The sequence below is a fragment of the Myiozetetes cayanensis genome, unplaced genomic scaffold (genome assembly GCF_022539395.1).
Source record: "Myiozetetes cayanensis isolate MyiCay16 unplaced genomic scaffold, myiCay2020 scf2-11, whole genome shotgun sequence".
NCBI classification, from domain to species: domain Eukaryota; kingdom Metazoa; phylum Chordata; class Aves; order Passeriformes; family Tyrannidae; genus Myiozetetes; species Myiozetetes cayanensis.
In genome coordinates, this window is record NW_026087411.1 from 47,880,000 (window position 1) to 47,903,386 (window position 23,387).

Here is a 23,387-nt window from a genome sequence, read left to right on the forward strand (position 1 = left end):
TTCTGAAACAAATTCCTGCATAGAGAATATTTAATGATTTTTAAAATATGGATGACTTTGAAGCATCTTATTCTGTGGTTTGTAATGTGAAATTAAAAATCAATACATTTTATGATGATCTGAAATGATTCTTCAGGAATATTGATTCTACAATACTAGAGGTTCTGTATTTTTTGTTTTAAATATGTAGGATTTGGTTTTTAAATGACAATTTTTTTTCTTATTACATGTAGTATACACTGAATCCTACAAAGAATATTATTGCTATGCAAAAGCATTTAGAGATAAGTGTTTTGAAGAGTTTTTTGTGTAAATACAATAGTTAATGGTTACTAAAGGTTGGACTGTATAACTATTCCTAAATGTAATGGAGGTTAGTGTGTTTTCAGTGATTAGTTTTTGTTGGGGTTATGTATTTTATTTGGACTAAAAGAATCAAAGTATTTGGGAAGATGAGGAAGATGAAGTAATAAAGTGGGGGAGAAAAGAGGGACAATAACATCTTGCCTTCTGCTAAGTTAAAGTCAAGAGGTAGGTGTTTTTTATGATTATGACATCCAGAGACTTAAAAATGAAAAATATAAGACAGCAGTTGTGAGACTTCTATGGCAGCTGTTTTTCACAGTTTTCTGTAGTAGAAACACGCATTGTCTTAAATAATGTCGTCAACACTTACTAAATGCATTTCTCTAGCTGGAATGGGACCTTAGCAAACTCTGTCAGCAAAATAAGCTTTGATTTTGTAATTAGAGCTAAAAATATATTGGAAAAATTAAACATAACATTTTAATAATGTTTAAAGTATTCTCTTTTGTGTTTCTACGGAAAGGAAGTAATACAAATAGAACCACAAAAGCAGAATCCTTCTAAGTGGTACAGATTTATACTTAAAATATCAAATTGAAGAAAATGCTTTATAAGAAACAGAACAGGTGACTACTTATGAACCCTTCTTTAAAAAAGGTTTGTTACACCTAAACCTTTAAAGAAGTCATAAATGCTGTATGTAGAGCAAAATATCCTGAAATTCATTTCCATCAGCTTAAAAAAATCTTAAAGAAAAATTGATGATTTTCTTTCTGTATATGTCTCAATTATTTCTGCATAATAAGGATCAAAATATTTTTATCTGATTTGAAAGGTGTTTTATCAGAATGTATTATCATAATAAAATCTTTGGTTACATTTTTTCTACATTTTAAAAATATAAATAGGAGACAAAATAAGAGGTTCCATTTTCAGGAATGCAAAATATTTTTGAATTTTTTTTTAGTATTTTATAAAATTATTTTCTGAAATTTCAGTAGATGCAATTTGCTGTTATTCCAGATATCAAAAAAGTAAAGTCTGTTGTAGTAGTCTACTATATATTAGCTAGTCTGTTAAAAGAAATAAACCCATTAAATTTACTTTTTTTAGAAGTTTAATGTAGTATTGTCAATTTCATAAAAATTACCCTTCCAGCCTTAATTTCTTGCCATTTTTGTTTTGTAAAATTTGCATTTTATCTTGCCGTCTGAATAACACATTGGTTATTACTCATTCACTAGACAGGTCTGGTCAGAGAGGTGAAAACAGAGAATTGTTCACAATGTCAAATTACAAATGCATTCTTCTCTTCCTTCCCAAAAGGCACTGAGGCGTGAACTGAAGGATAAAGAGCAAGCCATTCTCAATGCTGTGGATCAGGCACGAGTTTTCCTTGCTGACCAACCAATTGAGGGGCCTGAGGAACCAAGAAGGAGCTTGCATTCAAAAACAGGTCAGAAAATACTTCTAGGAATGGCCAAAAGGAGAGAAAAAGGACTTGCCTGTACATGGTTCATATCCTGATTATTTGGTTAGACTTCAGAATTTTCCAAATCACATCCTACTTGCTTTTATTTCAGTGATTGATCTCAAAGTGTCTCTACCCTGCTTCAGTAAGTTACTTACGTTTTAATGGAAGAAGTAGAAACATCTCTATTGGCTTTTCCAGTTTTTTATTCAAAACGCTAGTGATCAGTTCTGGTCTTTTTTTCTTAATAACGGACGGACCTTAAATGTAGTCAGATTAGAAGTTCAAAGGTGCACATTCAAATGTACGTATATCTTTATTCAGAGTTTTACTCTTCAAATAGCAGTAAGTATATTTGGTGGTGTATCTCATTCAAACTCCCCGGGCAGATGGAGCTCATTAACCCTGAAAGGCAACCCATCTACGTCCTGAGGACCTTGCTGCCACTGTCCAAGCTCACTTGGCCCCGGCAGATGAACCTTAGGATTAAAGGGTGGGCTCAGTTCCGCGCACACTGTGTCTCACCTAAAAAATCCAATGTGCAGGCTGGAAGGTGTAAAGACCTTCCCCCGATCTTCACTCGCAAAGACTGGCCATTATTATCATTCAAACTAAAAGAAATCATCTTTAGAAAGGCAGTCTTTAGAGAATCTTAGAGATTTGAACATTAAATGAATTATTGCTAAGAAATTGAACCACTGCTATCCTAGAAATTGTATCTGCATGGCATTTGTTGACATATTGGTCTATATATCAGAGACCTAAGAGAAGGGAATATTTTTTCTTCAATCCCCCATAGCCACAAAATGGAAAATTATCTGTGTAAATAAGTCCTACAATTATGTTTCTGATATAAACTGCAGCATTATGAAGTCTTAGTTACATAGAGACTGTTCTTGGAAAATGTAGTAATCTGCTTTTGTAGAACTATCAGTTGATAAAAGATGAGAATAATTTACTGTTCTATATAATTTACAAAATTGCAGCATAGCTGCTTTTGGTGAGAGTTACTTTTTCTTTCCCTATATTTTCTTATACATCTCCATGGCAGCCTTCCTAAATTTGTTCATTGGAAACATAATTTGAGTTATTTCTGTGCAATTTTAAGTGGTTTCATGTTCCCTAATTTAACTACGTGATAAAGTTTGAATGGCTGGTGATTAAAGCCAACGAACCATTTATCCCTGTGATTAGTTCTGGTACCTTAGCTGCTGTAATGTATCTTACTGTTTCTTTCTTAAACTACGGACTTCTGAAAACATTCTGTTTGTCTTTATTCTCAAACCCATTTGATATATGGCATTTGTAATGTTGGTCTAAATCAAAAGCAACCTTGTGGTTGAAAAAAAGGATTGCTTGCTGTATATTTGCTCATATTTTCACACAGAAGTTCAAAATAGCAGATTCTCCCCTCAAAAGCGTAGAACCTCTCAGCACAAACAATGCCGATGTATAAAATTTTACCAATGAAAAATGTTCATTTTCTAAACAGGAATTTATATCAGTGATCTAGTCAGCGTTGAATTGAAAGTACAAGAGCAAACTTCAGATGATAAGGTGCACCATAAATTCTTGTTATCCAGTCTATTGTGATGGATCATGATTATTATTATTTTGTGCTATAGCAATGGCAGTGATAACAGTATAGCACGTAATTCGATGACCAGGGTAAACTGCATAGCAGTAACAGCTTGGGTCTGCAAGTGATGTGTGTGTGTCTCTGGTGTAGTCATTGTGTTTAAAAACCAATGGGAAGTCTCGTAGATGTGCATTCAACTTATTTTCCTCTTCCTTCTTCACACTCAATAGTTTACTTTATTTTTTGAGAATGTGGTTATTCTTGGTTACAAGCTGAACTCCCACCCATCCATCTCTCATGTCTTCCACCTCAGTAGGATGGAGGCAGATAATGGGAAGAATAATAGTAAGAAAGCTTGTGGGTCATGATGGGGATCAGTTGCAGAGCCCTTACAGACTACTGTTGTGGGCCAGACAGGTTTTGCTTGGGGGGAAAAAAATATTGCCATTTCAAATAAATAATTAAATACTAATTTGGTTGGTAGTAGGAAACAAAAAAGACAAACATCCAAATCACAGCTTTTCTCCCTCCTTTCACAGACTCAACTTGACTCCCTCATTCCTGTCTTTTACCCCACTTTGTTGTGAGTGCAGATCACATTCACAGAGGCAACAAATGGTGTGGGAGAGTGGGAAGGTGTTAAGTCCATGGTTAGCCTAGAAGGTTTTCTCTGCTGCTTTTTTCTTCTCACATCTTTTCTCTGCATGGGATCTCCAGGTAGATTATCTGCCCTGCCATGGAGTTGCTCCTCCTCCTTTGACCTTGGTGTTCCCTCTGCAGTTTCTCCTGTTTGTTCCCTCCTCCTCTTTCTCGGGCGTTTTCTGCTGTTTCTTAAATACACTTTCCCTGAGGTGCCACCAGCATGCCTGAGGGCCTCAGGTGTGTATGATTAGAACAGAAACATGCACAAATCACTTGCAGACCATGACCTCAGCTGTGCTCCGTGGTGGGTGGACTGGGGACGCTTGTCCCTGGCACAGGGCAGCTGCAGCCTCTTCTCCCAGAGACCTCTGTGAAGCCCCCACTGCCAGCAGTGGGCACTCACTCCCCACACAGAATGGGGCCACACTATCTGTAGATTAATAGACTTTCAGGCCAAAAACTGTCTTTGAATCATTTTCTCTGATCTTGTATAAATAATAAGCTGTTCATTTTCACCCAGGACTGAGTCTAGTAATTTTTTTCTGGTAACTAATACCACCAATCTCCAGAAAGCTGCATCTCTGAACTAGAAGACAGCCAAATGCACAATTTTTCTTCTAATTAACCCCTTTTCAGTGAAGAATGTGGATGTGAGCTTACGTTTACTTTTAAAACGTTGGGTTTTTTTAATTTCATTTTCTGCCTGCTTCTCAATCACTGGTGTTCTCTGCAGTTGATTAAAGGTGACTTGTTAACTTCAGTGAAGTCTACTTCATGTTGATAAAGGGAAAGTAGTGTGGTTTTGGATTCTAAGATGACTGTCTTTAAAAAATATTAACACTACACAGCACTGTACAGTCTAGATTTGAACATTTCTCTACTGGATTCTATAATACAAGTAGCAAAACTGTTAAATCAAAGTTGCATTAATTGGAAAATCACAGTTTCTTGAGGTTAGTTCTTACTTTGTATAAGAGCAGGGGTTTTTGTGGGGACAGTTAGCTAATATGAAGAGGATGAAGGTTGTAAAATTATTTTCTATTTTCTTCAACCTCTTCATCCACTTTTCTTTTTTTTCCCCACCATTTTCTTTTTCCCCATACATGTGTTCATGCCAGGGAGGACTTTGTTGCAAGGGCAAGGAGTGAGAGAGATTTAGGAGAAAAATTATAAGAATCAGTTTTGAACTTGACTGAGAGATATTTTAAGGACCTCTGCATACATACGTTCATGAGGAAAATATTTGTTACAGGAGGCCTTATGGTAACCCATTACTGTCTATAGTGATTTTGTTAATGTCAAATATATCCCAAGAATGTAAAATTGTGTTATGAATAAGCCTTGCTTTCTTCTCTCCCAACTTTGCCTTATGCTTACTGTGTTGGCCTGTTACTGTACCATGTAGTAACTGGCACAGTCAGAGTTCTTCGTCTTCCATGAAACTTCCTTCTAAGTTAATTAGATCCGTCATCCGTCTTTTCTTCTGTTTTTGTTTTGCAATGTTTCCACAGAGAGGCCCCATCACAAAAAATGCAAGCTTCATGGTCTTCTTGGCTTTGAGCTGCTTCAGCATCTGAGTAGAGCTGATTGATAAGCTAGCAGGTCAGCTGCTGAATTTTGTAGATGGACAGGTTAAAGAAATTGAAAATGTTCTTATTTTTAGCTTTTTTTGTCACGTATCAATGGCATAGGAGAAAACTTAGATCTGAAAATATTGTCATTCTCTATGGTGTAATTACAACTGGCTTCTTAAATCTGTGTATTGTGAGTAAGGTTACAGGCCATGGAAAACAAAAAGGAAAACAGAAGTAATATTTTCTGTCCCCAGGATTCTACAAACTGATGATATGGCTTTGCTGAAATTCTTGTCCACTCAAGCAGTGAGGGAGTAGAGATAATTTTTTTAGAAGATAAGACAAATGAACATCCTAGCAGATTACCACAGGCTACTACACTGATTCTCAGTGCAACAGTGAATGTTTCTGGGAGACTGCAATATCGTCAAAGTACTTCAGCAGCTTCTAGTTTTCTCGGGACAATTAGATTCCTAGCTCTGAAAGCTGTTGTTTGGTAACAAAGGTTGTGGACATAAATGCAGGATTTAAAAATAACTATTTACCATCTGTTATCTCCTATTAATGGAATGTATAGAAAGCCCCATAAATCACAACTGTATTAATAAAAGAAATATACTAATAAGTATCAGTGAATTACATGTATATACTTTATTTAGAGTTGTGGACACAACATATTCAGACATAAATAAAAACAGAACTTTTTTTGCTTCCCACCACTGAGCACATTCAGGTAAATTCTCTACCATAATTTTTCCTTTTTGCAAGGAAGATCTCATTGAAAATATGCAATTTACTGTTTTCTAATGTATGTAGTAGGCAGCATTGCTATTCCTGCCCACTTGTGTCTGTCCTCTAGCTATCACACACTACAGCAATATTTTTTTTTGCCTCTGCTATGCAGCTGGGCTGAGTATGAAGTCTTGAGTGTGAAAATTAGAAGTACTTGGGAGAATGAAGAGGGTATGACCCACTGAATGTCAGTGGAATCATGCCCAGAAACTGCTTACAGTATTTTGAACATTACTGCCTCTGTTTTAGTTGGAACTCATTCAGTTGTAACTTTTAAGAGTTTCTTCCCAAGATTAGAGAGAAGTGCAGTTACCCATGAGAGAATCTCAAAGTAATTGTCTCACTCCTTTTCAAATAGATCTCTTAGTCACTCTACAGGTTTAATCCACTGGGGTAAAGCTTTGAAATTCTTCCTGTAGAGTCTACATGGTTGCCTGCTTGGATTCGTATTAGTAAAGTTCAATGAAACTGCTTCCACTTTCTGAGTGGTGAGGAGTGCAAGCTTTGAGGATTTTAAAGCCTGAATTTCTAATGGCATGAGGCTGGCTTGATAGTTGTTAATGTTTTTACTGATTGGTTAGGGTTTTTCTGGTGGTTTTTTATCTTGAGGACCTCGGAATATAAACAGAGTTATATTCATTCTTGACCTCTATGCTCTGTTGTGTCGCGGTTTTATCTGAAATACGGGATGCTTTCCAGGTCTGAAGCACATTCTGAAAGTTTAACTGTTGCCCTACTTAAAAGACCTGAGAAACCAATGAAACTTTGTCTGCAAGAGAGTTTTCAGTTATGATATGAGCCATGCTCATAGGTGGCTCTCAAAGAGTAATGACTCTCAAAGGTTAAGACCTTATGTGAAAGAAAATGCCTTTCTTAAACTCTGGAGCAAACATAGCTTAAAAGATTTTAAATGAGCTTCAAGAAAGCAAATTGGAAAATGCAGAATAACAAACTAAAAGTAATGTCTGTAGAGGAGAAAACAGGCTGAGAAGAGTTACTTACAAGGTCAGAAAAGTTCAGAACATGTATGTTTAATTTAAGACCTGTGTGTGTTTATTATAGGATGCCATTGAGTCAGGGAGCCTTATCTTTTGTGCTGCCTGACTTGTCTGTTTTCTGGTTTTGTGTTGTTTTGGAATAAATTAGGTGCCCTGTTTTGTTTTGAAATGCTGTTATGGGATGTATGTCTCCTGCAGTCTTGCTGAGGAGCTACCTGCCATATGTGCAGTGCCAGAAAAGCAAATCTTTATTGATCTTTGGAATAAATAAAAGGCTTGTTAAAATCTGCAGTCACAGTGCTTTGAAAAGAAACGTAGGATTAATTCCTTTCTTGCCTAGAGTAATTGAAACTCCAGGAATACTTTCCCTTTAACTGCAGTTGGAAGAAGGCACAGCTTGGAGATGCTGTAACAGTACTGTTATATTTGTGTTTTTCTGGTATTGTGGCAAGAGTGAACTAAAACTGAATGCATATGTGGTTTATGTTCCTGGAGCAACATAAACTTCGGGCATCCACTGTGCAGAAGGATTGTGAACTTCCTTTGGATCACACTATTTATTTAAAAATGTTGGCATGTTTATATTGAAAAGTGTTATGTGTGTTTGTTTATGTTGACAAATTACACTGATTGTGCTGGATAAATGCAAGGTTCTCAGGATTGCTGTGATCTTCGTTAGTTTTGTGGAGATAGATACTATGGGATGACTTAATTATCTCTTTTAACTGGAAGCTACCTCCTTTGTTTTGTGCTTGTGTGTCTTCCCCACCAATCACTAGGGGGAAATACCAATAATCGTTATTAAAGAATATGTATATATGCTGGCATTGTTCTCAGTTGTCTTTATCTGAAGCCCATACTCAGGGCCCTTTACAGAATTATTCATCATACATGAGGTTAAAAGTTTCCTTTGGTCTGCTTTTGCAATTCTGTCTTCTGTAGACCAAAGGTAATTTATCTCTTATCCTGCAGAGACTTTCCTCATTCACTCTTTGTTTAATTACATTTCTCTAGTTTGAAGAACTTTCAGTTTTGATAGAAGAATAACTACATGGGCAAAAATGAAAATGACTGTGCTCTTTTCTTGTTTTAACTAAATATGTAGTAGATATTTGAATAGGAGAAAAAGGCAACGTAGTGGGTTGTGCTTGGATGGTTGGGTGCTTGGAGTCTGATTACTGCATTTCCACATTAACCCATTGGTGCTTTTTCTTTAAATTTCCTATTGCCATCCCATCAGAACTAAGTTTTCTGTCAAGACTGTTAGAAACCCAGAGAATACTTTCTCTGGAGCAATGCTAAAGACTTCATGATACAATGACAGCACTGCTTTTGGTGGTTCTGCTTAGGAATTTAATAGTGTGCCATTGTGCCTATTCAAATGCTCTGAAAGTTTTCATAACGATTACAGTGCTGTGTCACCCATTGTTTTTTTGCTGCAAAGATCAACTGAACCAGGGAAGAGACAACACTTGACATAATGGGAGAGGGAAGGGACATGAAATCATCTGCAGTTCGAGTATATTTTATTGAGAATATATCAAAAGTGAAAGGAAATTATTGTAATTTTGACAGGATGGATCACTAGTTCAAAACCATATAATAAGGATCAAACACAGTTGCTTAAAATGAAATCTGATAGAGCCAAATAATTTTAAGAGGTCTAAAATAAATTCTTACCAAGAAGAATTTTTTCACTTGTATTCTCCATATATGTAAGCATGCAAGGAAGCTATATGCTATAAGATTCAGGCATGAAAGTTTTCCTTCTTTGGCACTTGGTCTTTGCTAGAGACACAGAAAATCTGTTGGTGCTTTGTTTGTGACAAAAAATGCTTATTAAAATCAAGATTTTTTTTTTTTCACTACAGAAGGAGGCTTTTTTTTTTTCCTACTCTTTTTCCCTGACTGCAAGGTCAGTTATTACCTTTTCTCTCTGGTAAACAGATGGTCCAGTGAATATAGACTGTTCTTACTTTCTGAGCAACTGCTGAAGTGAACATATGTAACAAGTACCATTAAAAAAAGGAGGGGGGAAGCTGATCAAGTTGATCATTGAAGAGACTTTTTATATTAAGTTGGAAGAAAAGAGCAGAAACTACTGTGTAGAACTTTTTCACAGAAAAATGGAATTCTATCTGCCAATATGTATAATGACAGACTGGTTAAATGAACTCCAAACTAGGAGAAGAAACTCTTACTGTTAGGACTTTTTTTTTTTTTTTTTTTTGAGATTTACTGTTTATGCTACATATCCTTGCTATGCAGTATCTTGAAGAATGTGGTCTCTTCTTGAAAAAAGTAGTATGTTGCTCAGTTGGGTTTTCATGGTGGAAAACATATAGTTATACAGAATATATTTCTCTTAAATGAATATGTGCTGAATGGTTTTATAACTCATAAAGGTAGGTGCTTTGCTTTATTTCCCTCTTAAATGTCTTTTTAGGGCAAGTTTACAAGTACTTCCAATGCTTTTGTAAAATAAAACAGTCTTGCAGTGAATTAATGTTTTTCAAATACAGTACGTGGTAGATATCATTGCACAGTGACAGTGGTTTGACAAATGGTTTTAAAACATGTTTCATTTTTCAGTTCTGTTGGGATACTTGTATCACTCCAATATTTCTTGAATCTTTTTCCCCTCCCAAAGAGACTAGTCTGTCATGAGTAAAGCTGCCTTGTTTTAGCTGGCCATACAAATAAAGTCAGGCTGCTGTTCCCCTTTTCTAATCCCAGAATCACCAGGCTTGGAAGAGACCTTCAAGATCATCTAGTCCAACTGCTAACATAGCACCACCATGATCACCCCTGAACCGTATCTCCAAGTGCCATATCCAATCTATTTATTGCTAGAGCCACATTTTTTCTTATTGCTTCCATTAGAGCAAGAAGCACTCACTGAATCTGTTGTTGGTATGTTTAAAGGCAGCTGAAGAGTTTTGCAAGATTTTCAGCTCTTACTGAGAGGTTTCTGCATGTTCTTTATCAAGTGACTGATCTTTTAAAAAGATCTGCTAATAATCTAGCTTAGAACTGTTGAGACCTTGCAACATCTTACTCTTTTATGCAGAATTGGTAGGTTTTGGCTCTTACAACAGATGCAACTGCATGATGTTGGTTAAAAATGGCAGATTGCAGCTTTTCATGCATCTAACTTTCACTTAGTCCAGTTTCTGGGTATGATGTCCCCTGTAACCACATGTTCGAAGATACCAAGAGAGGAGGCTTCCTCTACTGGATCTGCAGTTTTCTGTCCCCTTTCAACGAAGCTCAGTATTGCCTTATCTTGTTAAAGTATTCCAACTCTAGGTGCTCCTTAATCCTCATTTCTTGTCTTGCAGCTTTTACTCCTGGGGTCTGGTTGACCTCAACCTATACCTGTATCATAGGATACCTCAACCTGTGAGATAACCTATGATCCTAGACTTTGCCACTGCGTACAGCTTGTGTTCACAGTCCCTTTGCCACTGCACTGAAGTGGGTTCTCATTCATTCATCCATTATTGTTATATTACAATTCTCAAATGTGAATAATTCCAGAATTACTTATGATAACAACTTCTTTAATGTCTCTACATAAGTAATTTTTTTTCTAAAAGGGGATTTGGTATAGAGCTTCAGCTTTATTTCTTTTCATTTTTCTAAAATATGTTGCAAAGCTTGGGGTAAAGATCATTCCAGAACTGTGTTGTTCTATGATGTAGTTTATTCTACCAGGAAATGCTGTAAATCCAGAGACAAGGTGCAATTTATCACAGCATAGCTTTGGTCTTCATCTTTATTCTGGTCTGTCAGTTTTGCAAATTGTAGGTTACTGCTGTGTCTTTATATCCCAGCGCTACATACATAGTTCATATCTGTTTGCATCTAGTTAAGCACTGTAGGTTTTTTTCACAACTATTTCACCCCAGGTTCCTCTTCTGAAACAACTGCTTTCCATTGCGGTGTCCCTAAGCCTGTCTATAATCTCTGCTTTTTCAGGCAAAGTACACAGAAGCAGTGCTCTCATGTGATAGCTTGTGACACCCAACAATTCACTGAAATATCTTGTTAAGCTTAAAATATCTTTTGTACCACTCAGCTGCACTCTTTCTTCAAATGGCTCTCTCTCTTTCGAGGTCAAAACCACAACCTGCAGCCTGGGTTTCTGTCTCCCTTCCTTGGTGATTATGGCTCTTGTTGATTGCCCTTGCCTGCCATTCTGCTCTGGTTACCGTTCCTTGTACGTTGTTTCTCTACATAACAACTTCTCAGCAAGGTCTCTTATGCAGTGCCCTCTCCTCCCTACATCGAGGATTATAATGCAAAATGTGCACTTTGGGTTGCTCTTTGCTTATTTGTTTGTTTTTTCTCAGATGGCATTTGGATTGTGTTGTTGAATACTCTTCTAGTGTTTGTAGTCTAGCATATATCAAGATTTAATAGGGGCAACAAGATATGAAAAAACTTCTAAAAGAAAAACCAGAACAAGTATGTAGAATTGGTGGGCAGAAACTCTGGATTTGATCCAAACAACTCCCTGTTACTTTTATATCTGGGAAAAATGTGCCTGTCCTTCTAAACAACAAATTGAATGTATTCCAATGTTTTATTTTGTATTAATTACTTGGAGTATGCTTTTCTGTATTGGGTGCTGTGGAACAATAGTTGCATCACCAGAGACATAGTAAGGTAACTTTTGCTACTATAACTGTGCATTTACCTTGATGTTCCTGTAGTCTTCATAAAGCAAAAGGTTTTTTCCCATGCCATTTTTGTATGTTGTCCCCTCACCCTCCTCCACCACATTAGCAACTCCAAGCTTATAATGATTTTAAAGGCAGTCTATCAGTAAATGGAAGATTGTATGTGTCATCTGACTTGTGACAAAAATGGTACTTTCATCTTTGTGTGCTTGTGTAGAATTTATTCATAGGCAACACTTGAATTTTAATCACAAGAATACTGTGATAAATCTTTCCAAGGGTTTTACGTAGGACAGAAGAGAAGGCTAAATAGCTTAGTTTCAGTGTATATCACATCTCTCCCCTTCTTTTGTTTCCTGGTTTTTTGCACTGTATGGAGTTTCCTCTGCTTGCTTCTTTGCCTGCTTCTCTGCCTGCAGAGGCTGCAAGGTTCTTTTGTAGAAAGGGAGTCCTCTGAGCCTGGCTGTTTGTTTGTCATTACTGAAGCAACTCTTCCCTGATGAAGGAAACTCCCTGTGACTTTTTTCAGCAAATACCCTCTGAACAGTCGACAGCAGGAACTGCTGGGGATGTTTTAGGATTTTCCTTTTAGCTTTCTGTCTGTCTGGGTCTTGCTCAGTCTCAAACTGAAGACCCAGAAAAGGCATCATGTTCTCTCATTGATAGACTGTGTGACTGATATGCAGAAATCATCTGTTGTGGAGGTGAGAGAAGTCACCAGTTGATGGGTTTGTCAGTTCTGGTTGTCAGAGAGGTCTGGTGTTCAGTTCTGCCCAATATCTTGCAGACTTATCTGGGAACTGGGGATTTCAATATAAGCAATTTACTGAAATAATCGGTATTGTCTCCAGTGACTATGTCCTGAGGAGGTTGTGTGTGTGCCTGTTACAGCTTTGGTTATTGCAAAGATGAGTGGCAGGTGATCTTTGTAACTTGAATGGGATTTTCATGGTTACTGAGGTGTGTGCTATCTAGACACAGAAGCCTGAAATTTGGGAGTAATAGTCAACCATAAGCTTGACTCTTTAGATTTGGAAAACCTATTTTAACCAGCCCCTTAGGACTTTGGTGTTTACACAGAAAAATGAATGTAGAGGTGCGGGACCACTTCCCACATGGTACTCAGTATACCCTGGATTTTGCTAGTGGATTTTAGGAGACATCCTGGTAGTAGAGTGAAAGGGTGGTGAGTGATCCAGGAACAAAGCACTGTTCTTGCTCGTTCTACATGAAATGGTCCACAGATTCCCTATTGCAGTTTTTGGTAGGGAAAAAAGACCTTTTATTTCCTTCCCCCGTGCCTCCAAAAGTGACAAACCAGAATTCAGCTGCGTTTGCTTTGTGGTTATCATAATATATGGAAGTCAGGAATAGTTTCTTCTCTTCTGATCAAGTTTTATTTTGTCAGTAGGAGTGACTGAGGTTTATTTCAATTATGGCAAGGTAGACTTTCTTCTACCTTGTACCTGCTGAAATAAATTGCCAGTTGACATTGGACTTGCTGACTGTCTTGACTGCTTATCTTAGGTGCACTGTCTGTTTAATTAGACACAAAGAAACAGTGTAACTCTTCTTTCCCTTTGCAGAATTGACCCCCGAGGAGAAAGCCATGAGAATTGCCAAAGCTATGCGTAAACAGTCATCAGAGGTAAAAGAGAAGTGGGAGAACCTAAATGCCAGTGCCTGTATCTGGCAGAAGCAAGTGGACAAAGCATTAGAAAAACTGAAAGACCTGCAGTGTGCCATGGATGACCTCGATGCTGATTTGAAGGAGGCCGAAAATGTGAGGAATGGCTGGAAACCTGTAGGAGACTTGCTCATAGATTCGTTACCAGATCACATTGAGAAAACTACAGTAAGTATGGAACTCCGGGGTAATATTTAGCCTGTGTGTGTGTGTGTGTGTCAGACCTCCTCATTCTACTACCTCTAGTCACATTAGATATGTGCACACTGTGTACTTAAATTCTCATGTGTAATATAAAGTGCTCTTTAAAGACTGTATCTGAGGTCTCAAAGTCCAGTGCTGTACCACATTGACTGTGTTGGCCGGGGTTGCATAAGCACATGTGATCAGCAAACTACAGGTGTGTATAGAATATAACGCTGATTAAATGAAAAAGATGTGTTCTAGGAAGTAAATATTTTCCTCCTCTAAATGCTTTCTAATCCATAGTTAGGCTTTGGGGTTGTTTGGAGCTCTGCCCAGGCACTGGAGTATGAATGCACTGAGTCAATTGTCATTCCAGAAGTTGAGAGTAGCTCCTCTTCTTTTTGTGGTGGTGAGCTGTCAGATCTGATTGGCCATCATGTATAGTTTTCTTGTTAGGAAAACATTTAGAGCTTTTTCAGTCATACAGGCATGTATATGTAGTTTTAATTTCTGTTTCTTAACTTTTATAAACTTCACACATCTATTACCTATTTTAGTTCATATGAGTGACCATTTGCTTTTACTTTAGCCTGACTTCTCATCAGGATTATTTCAAAGTGAAGAACACATACTACTGTGTAACATTCTTGCTGCCCATGCAGGGCTCAGCATCCCAAGGCATGGCTGCTCGTGATGGGTAGTAGTCCTCCCCTGCTTAACTTCCTGGGTTGGGTAGGGACCCAGTAATGCAGAGCTCCCCAAAGAAGGGATATCTTCTGATAACTATCATCCAGGAAAGCTGACTGGAAAGAGTACAGTGCTTGAGAAAGTGCCTGAATATCAGGGATTCCAGGAGAGCACGTTGGTATGCACATGTAGGTAGAGAAAATTGCTGTTTGGGGCAAATTTAGCACTTATCACTAAGCTTCTGTTTCACAAACACAACGTTTCAGTTTTTAAGCTTTAAGGATGAATATGGCAACATCTTGGAAGACCCTGGAGTTGTGTACTTGACCAGCCATGTCTTCAGCTTGGGCTAATCCTGAATAGCTCCTTGTTCTCATGTTAAGAAGTGATTTGTCATATCTCAATGGCTTCTTCTGTAGAGAAAAGTGAAGTCTTTCAGATTTTCATTGCTGTGGAAAAACTGAAACATCTGCTGAACTAATAAGGGCCTGCTGGCTGTCCAGAAGCCCAGTGCTTCTTTCTTGACAGTATGTTCCTTCTGTTCCTTGCCCTGATGAGAGTGATTTTTGAAGGGAGGTAAATAATTGAATTATCCAAAGAAAATGCTTTTTTAACAGTTGTTTTTGGCTCGTTTCATGGTGTTCAATCAAGCCATTTATAGGACTGAACAGTTAACTGCTCACAGCAAAACAGATATTTGATGCATCTTTTTAACAGTAACTAAAACTTGCATCAATTTTGCCTTAATACTGTATTTAGTTCTTTTTGATTCAATAAACCTTTTACTTCTTTTAGTCATTTGTAATTGTTTTACTCTGTGGTTCTAATCAGGTAAAACATTGTACTCCTTTTCCTTAGAAGATAAATTCCTTCACACTTTGCTAATTCAATAATAGTTTTTAAATTGAATTTTTGTCAGCTGCTTAATACTGGAAAGCTATAACTACTGAACACATGTTTTCTTAAGAACACTTGGCAGGCTGTATGCTGCTAAAGCTCCTAATATGGCATTGTGTATTTCCTTCTGTGGTGAAAAACTATAAAGCCATATGGCACCACTAAAAAAATGATTTCAATCGTTTTAGGGGCACAATTTGCTTATGGGCATTTGAGCAAGTTTCATACTGTTTTTCTCTAAAGATGGGTATGAATGATATAGTAAGAACATTGAAGTGAGGGAACTTTGTTTGCCGAGAACTGACTAGTGTCTAGTTGTTCAGCATAAGCTGCCACTCTGGGCAGGTCAGAACTGTGTTGAGTTTACTGTGACTTTTGTGCTGCTCATATGTTCCTTGAACATAAGTGTATGTTTCTTACCCTTTAAGGCTTTTAGAGAAGAAATTGCTCCCATCAACTTAAAAGTTAAAACAGTGAATGATTTGTCCAGTCAGCTGTCTCCACTTGACCTTTATCCATCTTTAAAGATGTCTCGTCAACTGGATGATCTTAATATGCGTTGGAAACTTTTGCAGGTATTCTTCTGAATATGTACAGTAGGTGTGTGGGGAGGGATGTTTCTTTTTCTCTCCTCTCCTCTCTCTCTCTCTCCCCTCTCTCTCTCCCCTCTCTCTCTCCCCTCTCTCTCTCCTCTCTCTCTCTCTCTCTCTCTCTCTCTCTCTCTCTCTCTCCCCTCTCTCTCTCCCCTCTCTCTCTCTCCTCTCTCTCTCTCCTCTCTCTCTCTCCTCTCTCTCTCCTCTCTCTCTCTCTCTCCCTCTCTCTCTCTCTCCTCTCTCCCCTCTGATTTGTTATTACCATTTGTTTCATTACTTCTGTTGCTAAGATGTTACTCTATCGGTACCAAAGCAACAAAAAGATCTGTCTTTTCTTCTGTAGCTTAACCAAAAGCTTTTCCTTTCAAGCTGTTTCAGCAGTTTATTTACATAGGAAGCTGCGTTAAACTCTGGAGACTAGTGGGAACTATTGCTGCATGCTTTTTTAGTATATCTTATAGCAGTATATTTTATTACATGAATCTGTGTTACCAAAAACTGGTGTAAATACTTCTGTTGTGTTTCCAGGTTGTGGAAAGCTATTTTACTCTGTCTTTGAATGTTCACTTTCTGCAGGGAATTTCACTTTCAATGTCTTGAGTACTAGTAGAGCTATAACAAGATATGAGCAATAGCAATTTAGCCTTACAAAACAGAAGAGGATACACTGTAAGAGAGATTCATGTTGCATAGTTATGATTATTGTGCTTAAATGGTCTGAGAAAGATAAATCAATGTACCTGATTACTGTTGAAACTCGTAAGTAGTTTCACAGTGAATTATTTAATGAAGTTTCTTACATCAGTTAAAAATTGATGTATCAATTTTTGAAGTTTCTTACTTTTTTTTTATTTTTTTTTGTAGGACATCCTTATCACACTTCTAGTGAGGGTAGCAGGAATGAATTTTCAAAACCTGGGCAGCAGTTTCTGGGCCAGTAGTTTTGAATAAGTCACTCCTGAGAGGCAAAGCTATTAATGTGTCATATCAGACCTTTCCTTTCAAATTGAGTTAACCAAGCAACCAAACTACTACTGGGTGTGCTACTGCAGTTTCATTTAATAAACTGGGGGGGAGTCATGTCAGCAAGTGAAGCTGTATCTTCTAAAATGGTTCTGTGCTGAAAAGGCAGCCGTGAGATCAATAAAATCAAACTGAGACCTGCTGACTATGGAAATTTGGACAACAGAAGGGTTGGGAGGAGGTCAGAAACTTCAACAGTAGGCTACAGTCACCGTGAAACTACTTTTGTTTGTTATTGATCTACAATTCTCACACAAGAACGCTGCAAGATACAAACAGGATTTTCATTAAACAAGTGGAAAAAAAAGTGGCCTTGAATAGATGGATGTCAAACGAGAGCTATGACACACACAAATTAATTTCACTAAAAATGAATGCAAATAAGTGGTTTTCTTATCATGACCTTGGTGTTGCAAAGTAAATGCCAATGTAAATTTTGTGTATGTGTGTTTATGTGTAGGTATCTGTAGAGGATCGCCTTAAGCAGTTACAGGAGGCACACCGAGATTTTGGGCCTGCATCACAGCACTTTCTTTCCAGTAAGTTCTTTGAATTAATAGACATGAGAGATATGATGACTTTCTCCGACACCAACTGATCTTTACTCCAAGTTTGTCTATGGCTTGAGGAAGTTCTCCTTCTGTATTATCTACCTCCATGTTTTTGTAGGGGTAGTTCATCTTCATAACTGCACTGACAGTCTCACTAGTGTGCTTCCTACTGTACCAACTTTGCGATACCGTTGGGACCTGGTTGTTTTATTCTTTGTCCTCTGCTGCAGTGGCTAACCTGTGACTGTTCAGAATCTTTCTTGTTCATAACCACATCTTCTCATCCTCTGCCAACTCTTTCCTCTACTTCCTTTTGCTTCCACTCTTGCTGGGATGACACAAAGCAAGAGCTGCCTAGATTTTTTTTGACATTTTCTTTTTTTTTGGCATTAAAGAACTTCATGTCATACATTCCTGGAACTTCAAATAAAGAGCTGAGGAAAGCAAACATGCATCACTTCCTCAAGACCTATCTTTCCATCTTTTTCTATTTAAGGAAAACTTTGAGAGGTATAAGCCTATGTTCTCCCATATACTAATAGGGCAAAAGCAGATTTGACATAATTTGCTACAAATAAATAAGTTGTGATATCAAGATCCATGTTGATTTTCCGATGTTCTAGCCTACCTGACCATTATCAGGGCTAATGAGACAAAGTGTTAACCCAGTCACTTCTCCCATTTTTAATGGAGGGTTTCAATAATAAAGATAAAATCATTGCAGGAGTTGAGAAGTCAGCATCAAAATGAGCAGCTCTTTCCCAGAGATTCTGAAGTACTGTATATCAGTGTATAGTTAAACAGCTAATATAATTTAAAACAATGAATCATTCTTGATTTTTTTCTTGACTTATGTGACAACCGTGTTCTGATTTTAAATTGACAGTTTTTCCATAAACAAGATGCAATGTATATATAATACTACAGCTGTTATGTAAAATAGCAGTTCCTGGAGCCACTTCATCCTGTTCTTTAATTGACTGAACAAGCAAACAACTTTAAAAAGTATATGATTTATTTATTAATTAAACTTAAATCCTATTAGAAGTATAGCATATTGTTGCCACAGTGGTTTTGCCATTCTTCCAATCTCAAACTTGTAACCTTGGCAGTCACCTCCTGCTTTCACTACTGTGTCACTCTTAAGGCTGTTCTGTTCACTGTTCTTCACCTGGACCATTGCAAATATTCAGGTGACTGATAAGGGCAGGGGGATAATCAGTGAAAGAGTCCACATGTAAAACTGTCCAGGAAAAGTTGACTGGTTTTGTTTGTCTTGACCTGGATCATTTCCTTGATTTGGCTTACATCTATGTCACAATAAAAAACTGCATTCACAAGACTGAGTGGTGAACTGGCTTTCTTTCTGGTTAAAACATTCGTGGAGTTATGTCCAAAGAGACTATGCAGTGCCATATCAGCATGCCACAGCCATGCTTAGGGAATCTTCTCCAGGCTTAAGGAGACATTAATTTTGTTACATATAAAAGTAAAAAAAGTAAAGCTTCCAGAATACGTGTTGGTAGATACCACAAAGAGCTATAGCCAAGTAACACAGTTTTGGAAACAACAAATAATACGCAGTTATTCATTTAAACTCTTTGTTAAAAACAACCTCTTTCCTCGCACAAACTATGATGAAAATCTTGTTAAAAAATAAATATAAACCAAACTATTTTTAGAGATTCAGGTAAACAGAGTTAAAGAACCTATACCTACATTTTTTTATGAAGTCAGTTAAGTGAAAGCAGGGGCAGTAGCTTCAAAACTAAAGTCATTAAAAAGTCATTAAATCTGGAAAATTAAAGGTTTTATCCTGACAGGTTGCAAGACTGCATATTCTAAATAAAAATTTTCAAACCTTTTTAGTAGCAATAAATGACTTCAAACTGTGAGGAACAAGTTGAGTAGTAGTCTGAATAAGACAATCACAAACTTCTAAAACTGCGATTGATATATATGTATGTCTTGTGCAAATCTGCATCTCCAAAACTGCACTTCTGAATTAGAAGGCAGATTTTTACCTGTGCTTGTCTGACAACATCTATTTTACATTTACCTCACATACCTGTTACTCTTCCTCCAAATCCTGACAGGGGAACATAACTTGCCATCACACCGTTGTCAGCTGACTAGATCCCAGTTATCATTTAATCAGTAATTTGTACTAGCAAAACACTTATTTCTACCTGTTTATCAGATTCGTAGAATAGCCCAGGTTGAAAGAGGTAGAGTTTAAAACCTTTCATGGGATGTTATCCAGCACCCTGATTCGAGCCCCATAAGTCCAGTGATTTCATCTCTGCAGTGGCTAGAAACATTTCAGTACTAAAAAGACACAGTACAGTATTTGACACTGCTGTTTGAGTTCATGGAACACCAATTAGATGGATTCATGCAGACCATCACTAAGAAAGTGCTTTAAAATATTTTTGAAAACTAGCAAGTAACATATTAGCCCTTCCTAAAATGTTCTACAGGAGGAGGTTGAGGTAAAGCAGTATTAGTAGGCTGCTACAATCTATGATCCTTCTTTTTGCTGAGCTATTTTTTCCTCTCCCTTCATTGGCAGCCAGAGTATGTTGAACTTTTTTTCAGTGCTTTTGAGATGGAAGGTAAGCCCCTTGCAAGTTAGTTACTGATCAGTAAATTTATACATCCCTAAAACAGCTAACAGTGAAGAATCCTCATAATCCATTATTCTTTGCAAAGAGATTGCTTTGCTGTCTCCTACCTTTAGAAATAGTAACTTGTTTTTTCTGTAGTTAATTTATTTTCCAAGGTTGACAATCCACTTTTCTCTGTTGTGTTTTTGTATACTTCTAAGATGAATCCTTGAACATCCACAGAGTACTGACTCCACAAGTTCCCTAAAAAATAGCCTAGGTATTCAGTGGCCTACTCAAAACACCTCTCAGCCATACTAATACCCACAGGCCTGCTAGTGAGTGCCAGAATTGATAACTACGATGTTCAGTTTTCATCAGCAAACTGATTTTTGAAATACAGTGGTTGTCTCATTTTCCAGAAATTCATGCAGCAGAGAACTTTACAAAGGTTGTTCCCAAACAAGTAGAGTATGACTTGGTCCATAGTAATTAGTAATTTAATTGAGTACCTTGTTTAGTCCATATTTGTGTCAGTGAAGAGTACCATTTTGTCTGTCATAGCATATAAATTGTAGTTGAGCAAATTCCTAGCTGACATAATTAGTGTAGTAGTACGGGAGCCACCATATGTGCGAAATGGCAACATTCACCTACCTTGTTGATTTTATTTTTTTTTTCAGAATTATAAATGCTTATGGATTATTTTTTAGCTAACTACCTCTGTTTGAGCATTTAGCCTTTATTAGTCTTTTTTTCTTTACCTACCTCTTAATTGCAAATGTTATTTTCTTCTTTAAACAGGGAGATGGAATTTTCTCTGTTTTTTCCAGTAAATGATGTGGTTTACTTTATTCCTGTAGTTTTGCAAATATTCTTCTCAGTTAATCTATGTTTTCAGTTCATGAATGTTTCTTAAATTATAAACCATGAAATTTTGTGTGAGGTCACAACCCTTAAACCCCTTGGGAAGCAGTCACCTTGTAGCAGGGTGAGACCTGCCTCTCTCTGTAGCTGCAACAGCCTATGGGACTTACACAACTTGTTTCTTTCAAATGGATTCTTTTTTCTGAAGAGGGATGAGCTCTAAAGTGGACCATGCTTGCAGAAAATTGCATTAATTGAGAGTTAATTACTTGAGATCCAATATGGATCGAAGCCGTGTCTCATTTTAGCAAGTTTTGAAACAGGAGTGTTAGCACCCACAAGTAGGCACTCTGTCTCAGAAATGTTGCCATATGTGTGCAGTATAAATTCATTGTGATGATCATTTATTTCTACCTGTTCTTTCCATCTCTGGTTCTACAGAGAATCTAGTGAAGTGAGTTTTTTTCCATGATAAATCACTAATTACCCAGGTACTAGTCTGGTAATTTCTGGTAGGTATGTGTACCTGTGGTTTTTTTGAGTAAGTAGCTGCTTATAAGTTGTCTGCCTACAGTCCTGTTGACCTCAACACTTTTAACTTTTTATCTCCTGGGATCTTTAGATAAGCATAGTTGTAGGGTCATGTTTGACTTTATGCCTTTTTCAGTTCAGTGTGCAGAAGGCTTCTTGGTGTTATGTATGATATCTAATTAATCAACATTAATTTGAGTTGCACATAGGAACCAAGGGATGTAACTAATAAAAATAAGGTTGATATTTCTTCTTTTTTGACTGTTGCAGAGCACTAATTATAGTAGTGGAATAATTTATTTTCAAAGCATAAACTGATAATAATTGTATAGAGGCAGGAAGACTGGTGTCTACAATTTTCCTGAATAGATAACTGGCTTGCTTAGAATTTATTATCCTTCTTTGAAGTAGAATCACCACATTTGTTTTCTTTTCAGTGTGGCATCAAATAGATGCCTAGAATCATCTTGATAGATTGCCATAGTTCTCTTCTGCTGATTTTCTAATTACTGAAAATAGTCTGGGAAATTTTGTTTCCATTTGTTATAACCATATTAATTGTAAAATAAATAAAAAATAGTTAAATTTTTTTAATTTGACACGTACTTTCTAATAACTACCTTGTCTTTATTTCCTCAGCCTCAGTACAGTTTCCATGGCAGAGATCTGTTTCACATAACAAAGTGCCCTATTATATCAAGTAAGTTTGCCTTGATTCTTTTTTCCTTAAGCACAACAGAGGGTTTTATCGCCATAACCTGGCAGAAAAACATAGGGACTAAGTAGTAGCTAGAAATGTTACCAAGAGTTTCTCTACGTAGTGTTCTGCTGTGTATACTATATAGTCATGGTTATTGCTTTGCGTGCTATATAATTCAGAAATATGTAAAAAGAAATCAATGACAAACCCAAATTAAAACCTCACTCAAACAGATAGGAAACAGCAGGGACATTCCAGTATAATGTATTATCAGTGTTCAAACTAGACTTGTTCTTCTGTATGTGGCTCATCCAGAGTATAAACTGTAAAGGGAAAAAAAGCTGAATAAATAATGTATTTAAAAATACAAAGTTTATAACCTGTAGCAAAACGGTGGTGACTAATATCTATCAAGCCCATTCATCATTTTGTACTAAATTTCTTTGAAAATATACATGTGTTGACTGTCCTTCTTTCCTTTTCTTTACTTTATGGAAGTTCTTATAGTGCTTGATTTTAAGGTAAATTATGCATTAACATAAATATTTACAAAAATTTTACAAATACCTTGATTACCAAGAAGGAATGGTCAAAATACTTATTTTGAAAATAATAAGAAATACTTAGTTATCGAGGTACGGAGATTTTGAGGTGTTCTACTCAGAGCAATCCATAACTTGGCTTTTCTTATTCTATCAGCATTTATTTATGTACTGTTTGCCGGTACTTTAAAGGTCAAAGATTGCAGCTTTGAGAGGAGGATAGCCCTTTGCCTGAGAGGTAAATGAAATTTTAAGAAGGTACAGTGTATGGTAAGCGAGACCCAGAGCAGTTCATTTTAGGCAGAAGGAAATCTGTTAAAATGTTATCAGTTTGAGTTTGGGAAAAGGGTAGGTTTTTTGAGGTAGGATGATTGTGAATTAAACCTGAAGATAGTTCATTCTGAAAGAGCATAAGTGAGGTTTTTTTACTACTGCATGTTGCTCATAAATCTGAGAGCCACATTTTGTGC

The 23,387-nt window shown here is 36.9% G+C and overlaps 1 protein-coding gene across 11 annotated transcripts in view; it reads left to right on the forward strand.

Annotated features, from left to right (window-relative positions):
- UTRN (utrophin) overlaps positions 1 to 23,387 on the forward strand; it is a 389,435-nt gene that overhangs the window by 296,662 nt on the left and 69,386 nt on the right. For all 11 annotated transcript variants that reach the window (XM_050314411.1, XM_050314404.1, XM_050314409.1 and 8 more), the window contains 5 exons: positions 1,633 to 1,762; positions 13,634 to 13,902; positions 15,933 to 16,079; positions 17,581 to 17,659; positions 22,315 to 22,375. In XM_050314411.1, coding sequence (XP_050170368.1) covers positions 1,633 to 1,762; positions 13,634 to 13,902; positions 15,933 to 16,079; positions 17,581 to 17,659; positions 22,315 to 22,375 — 686 coding nt within the window. The remainder of the gene's footprint in view (positions 1 to 1,632; positions 1,763 to 13,633; positions 13,903 to 15,932; positions 16,080 to 17,580; positions 17,660 to 22,314; positions 22,376 to 23,387) is intronic.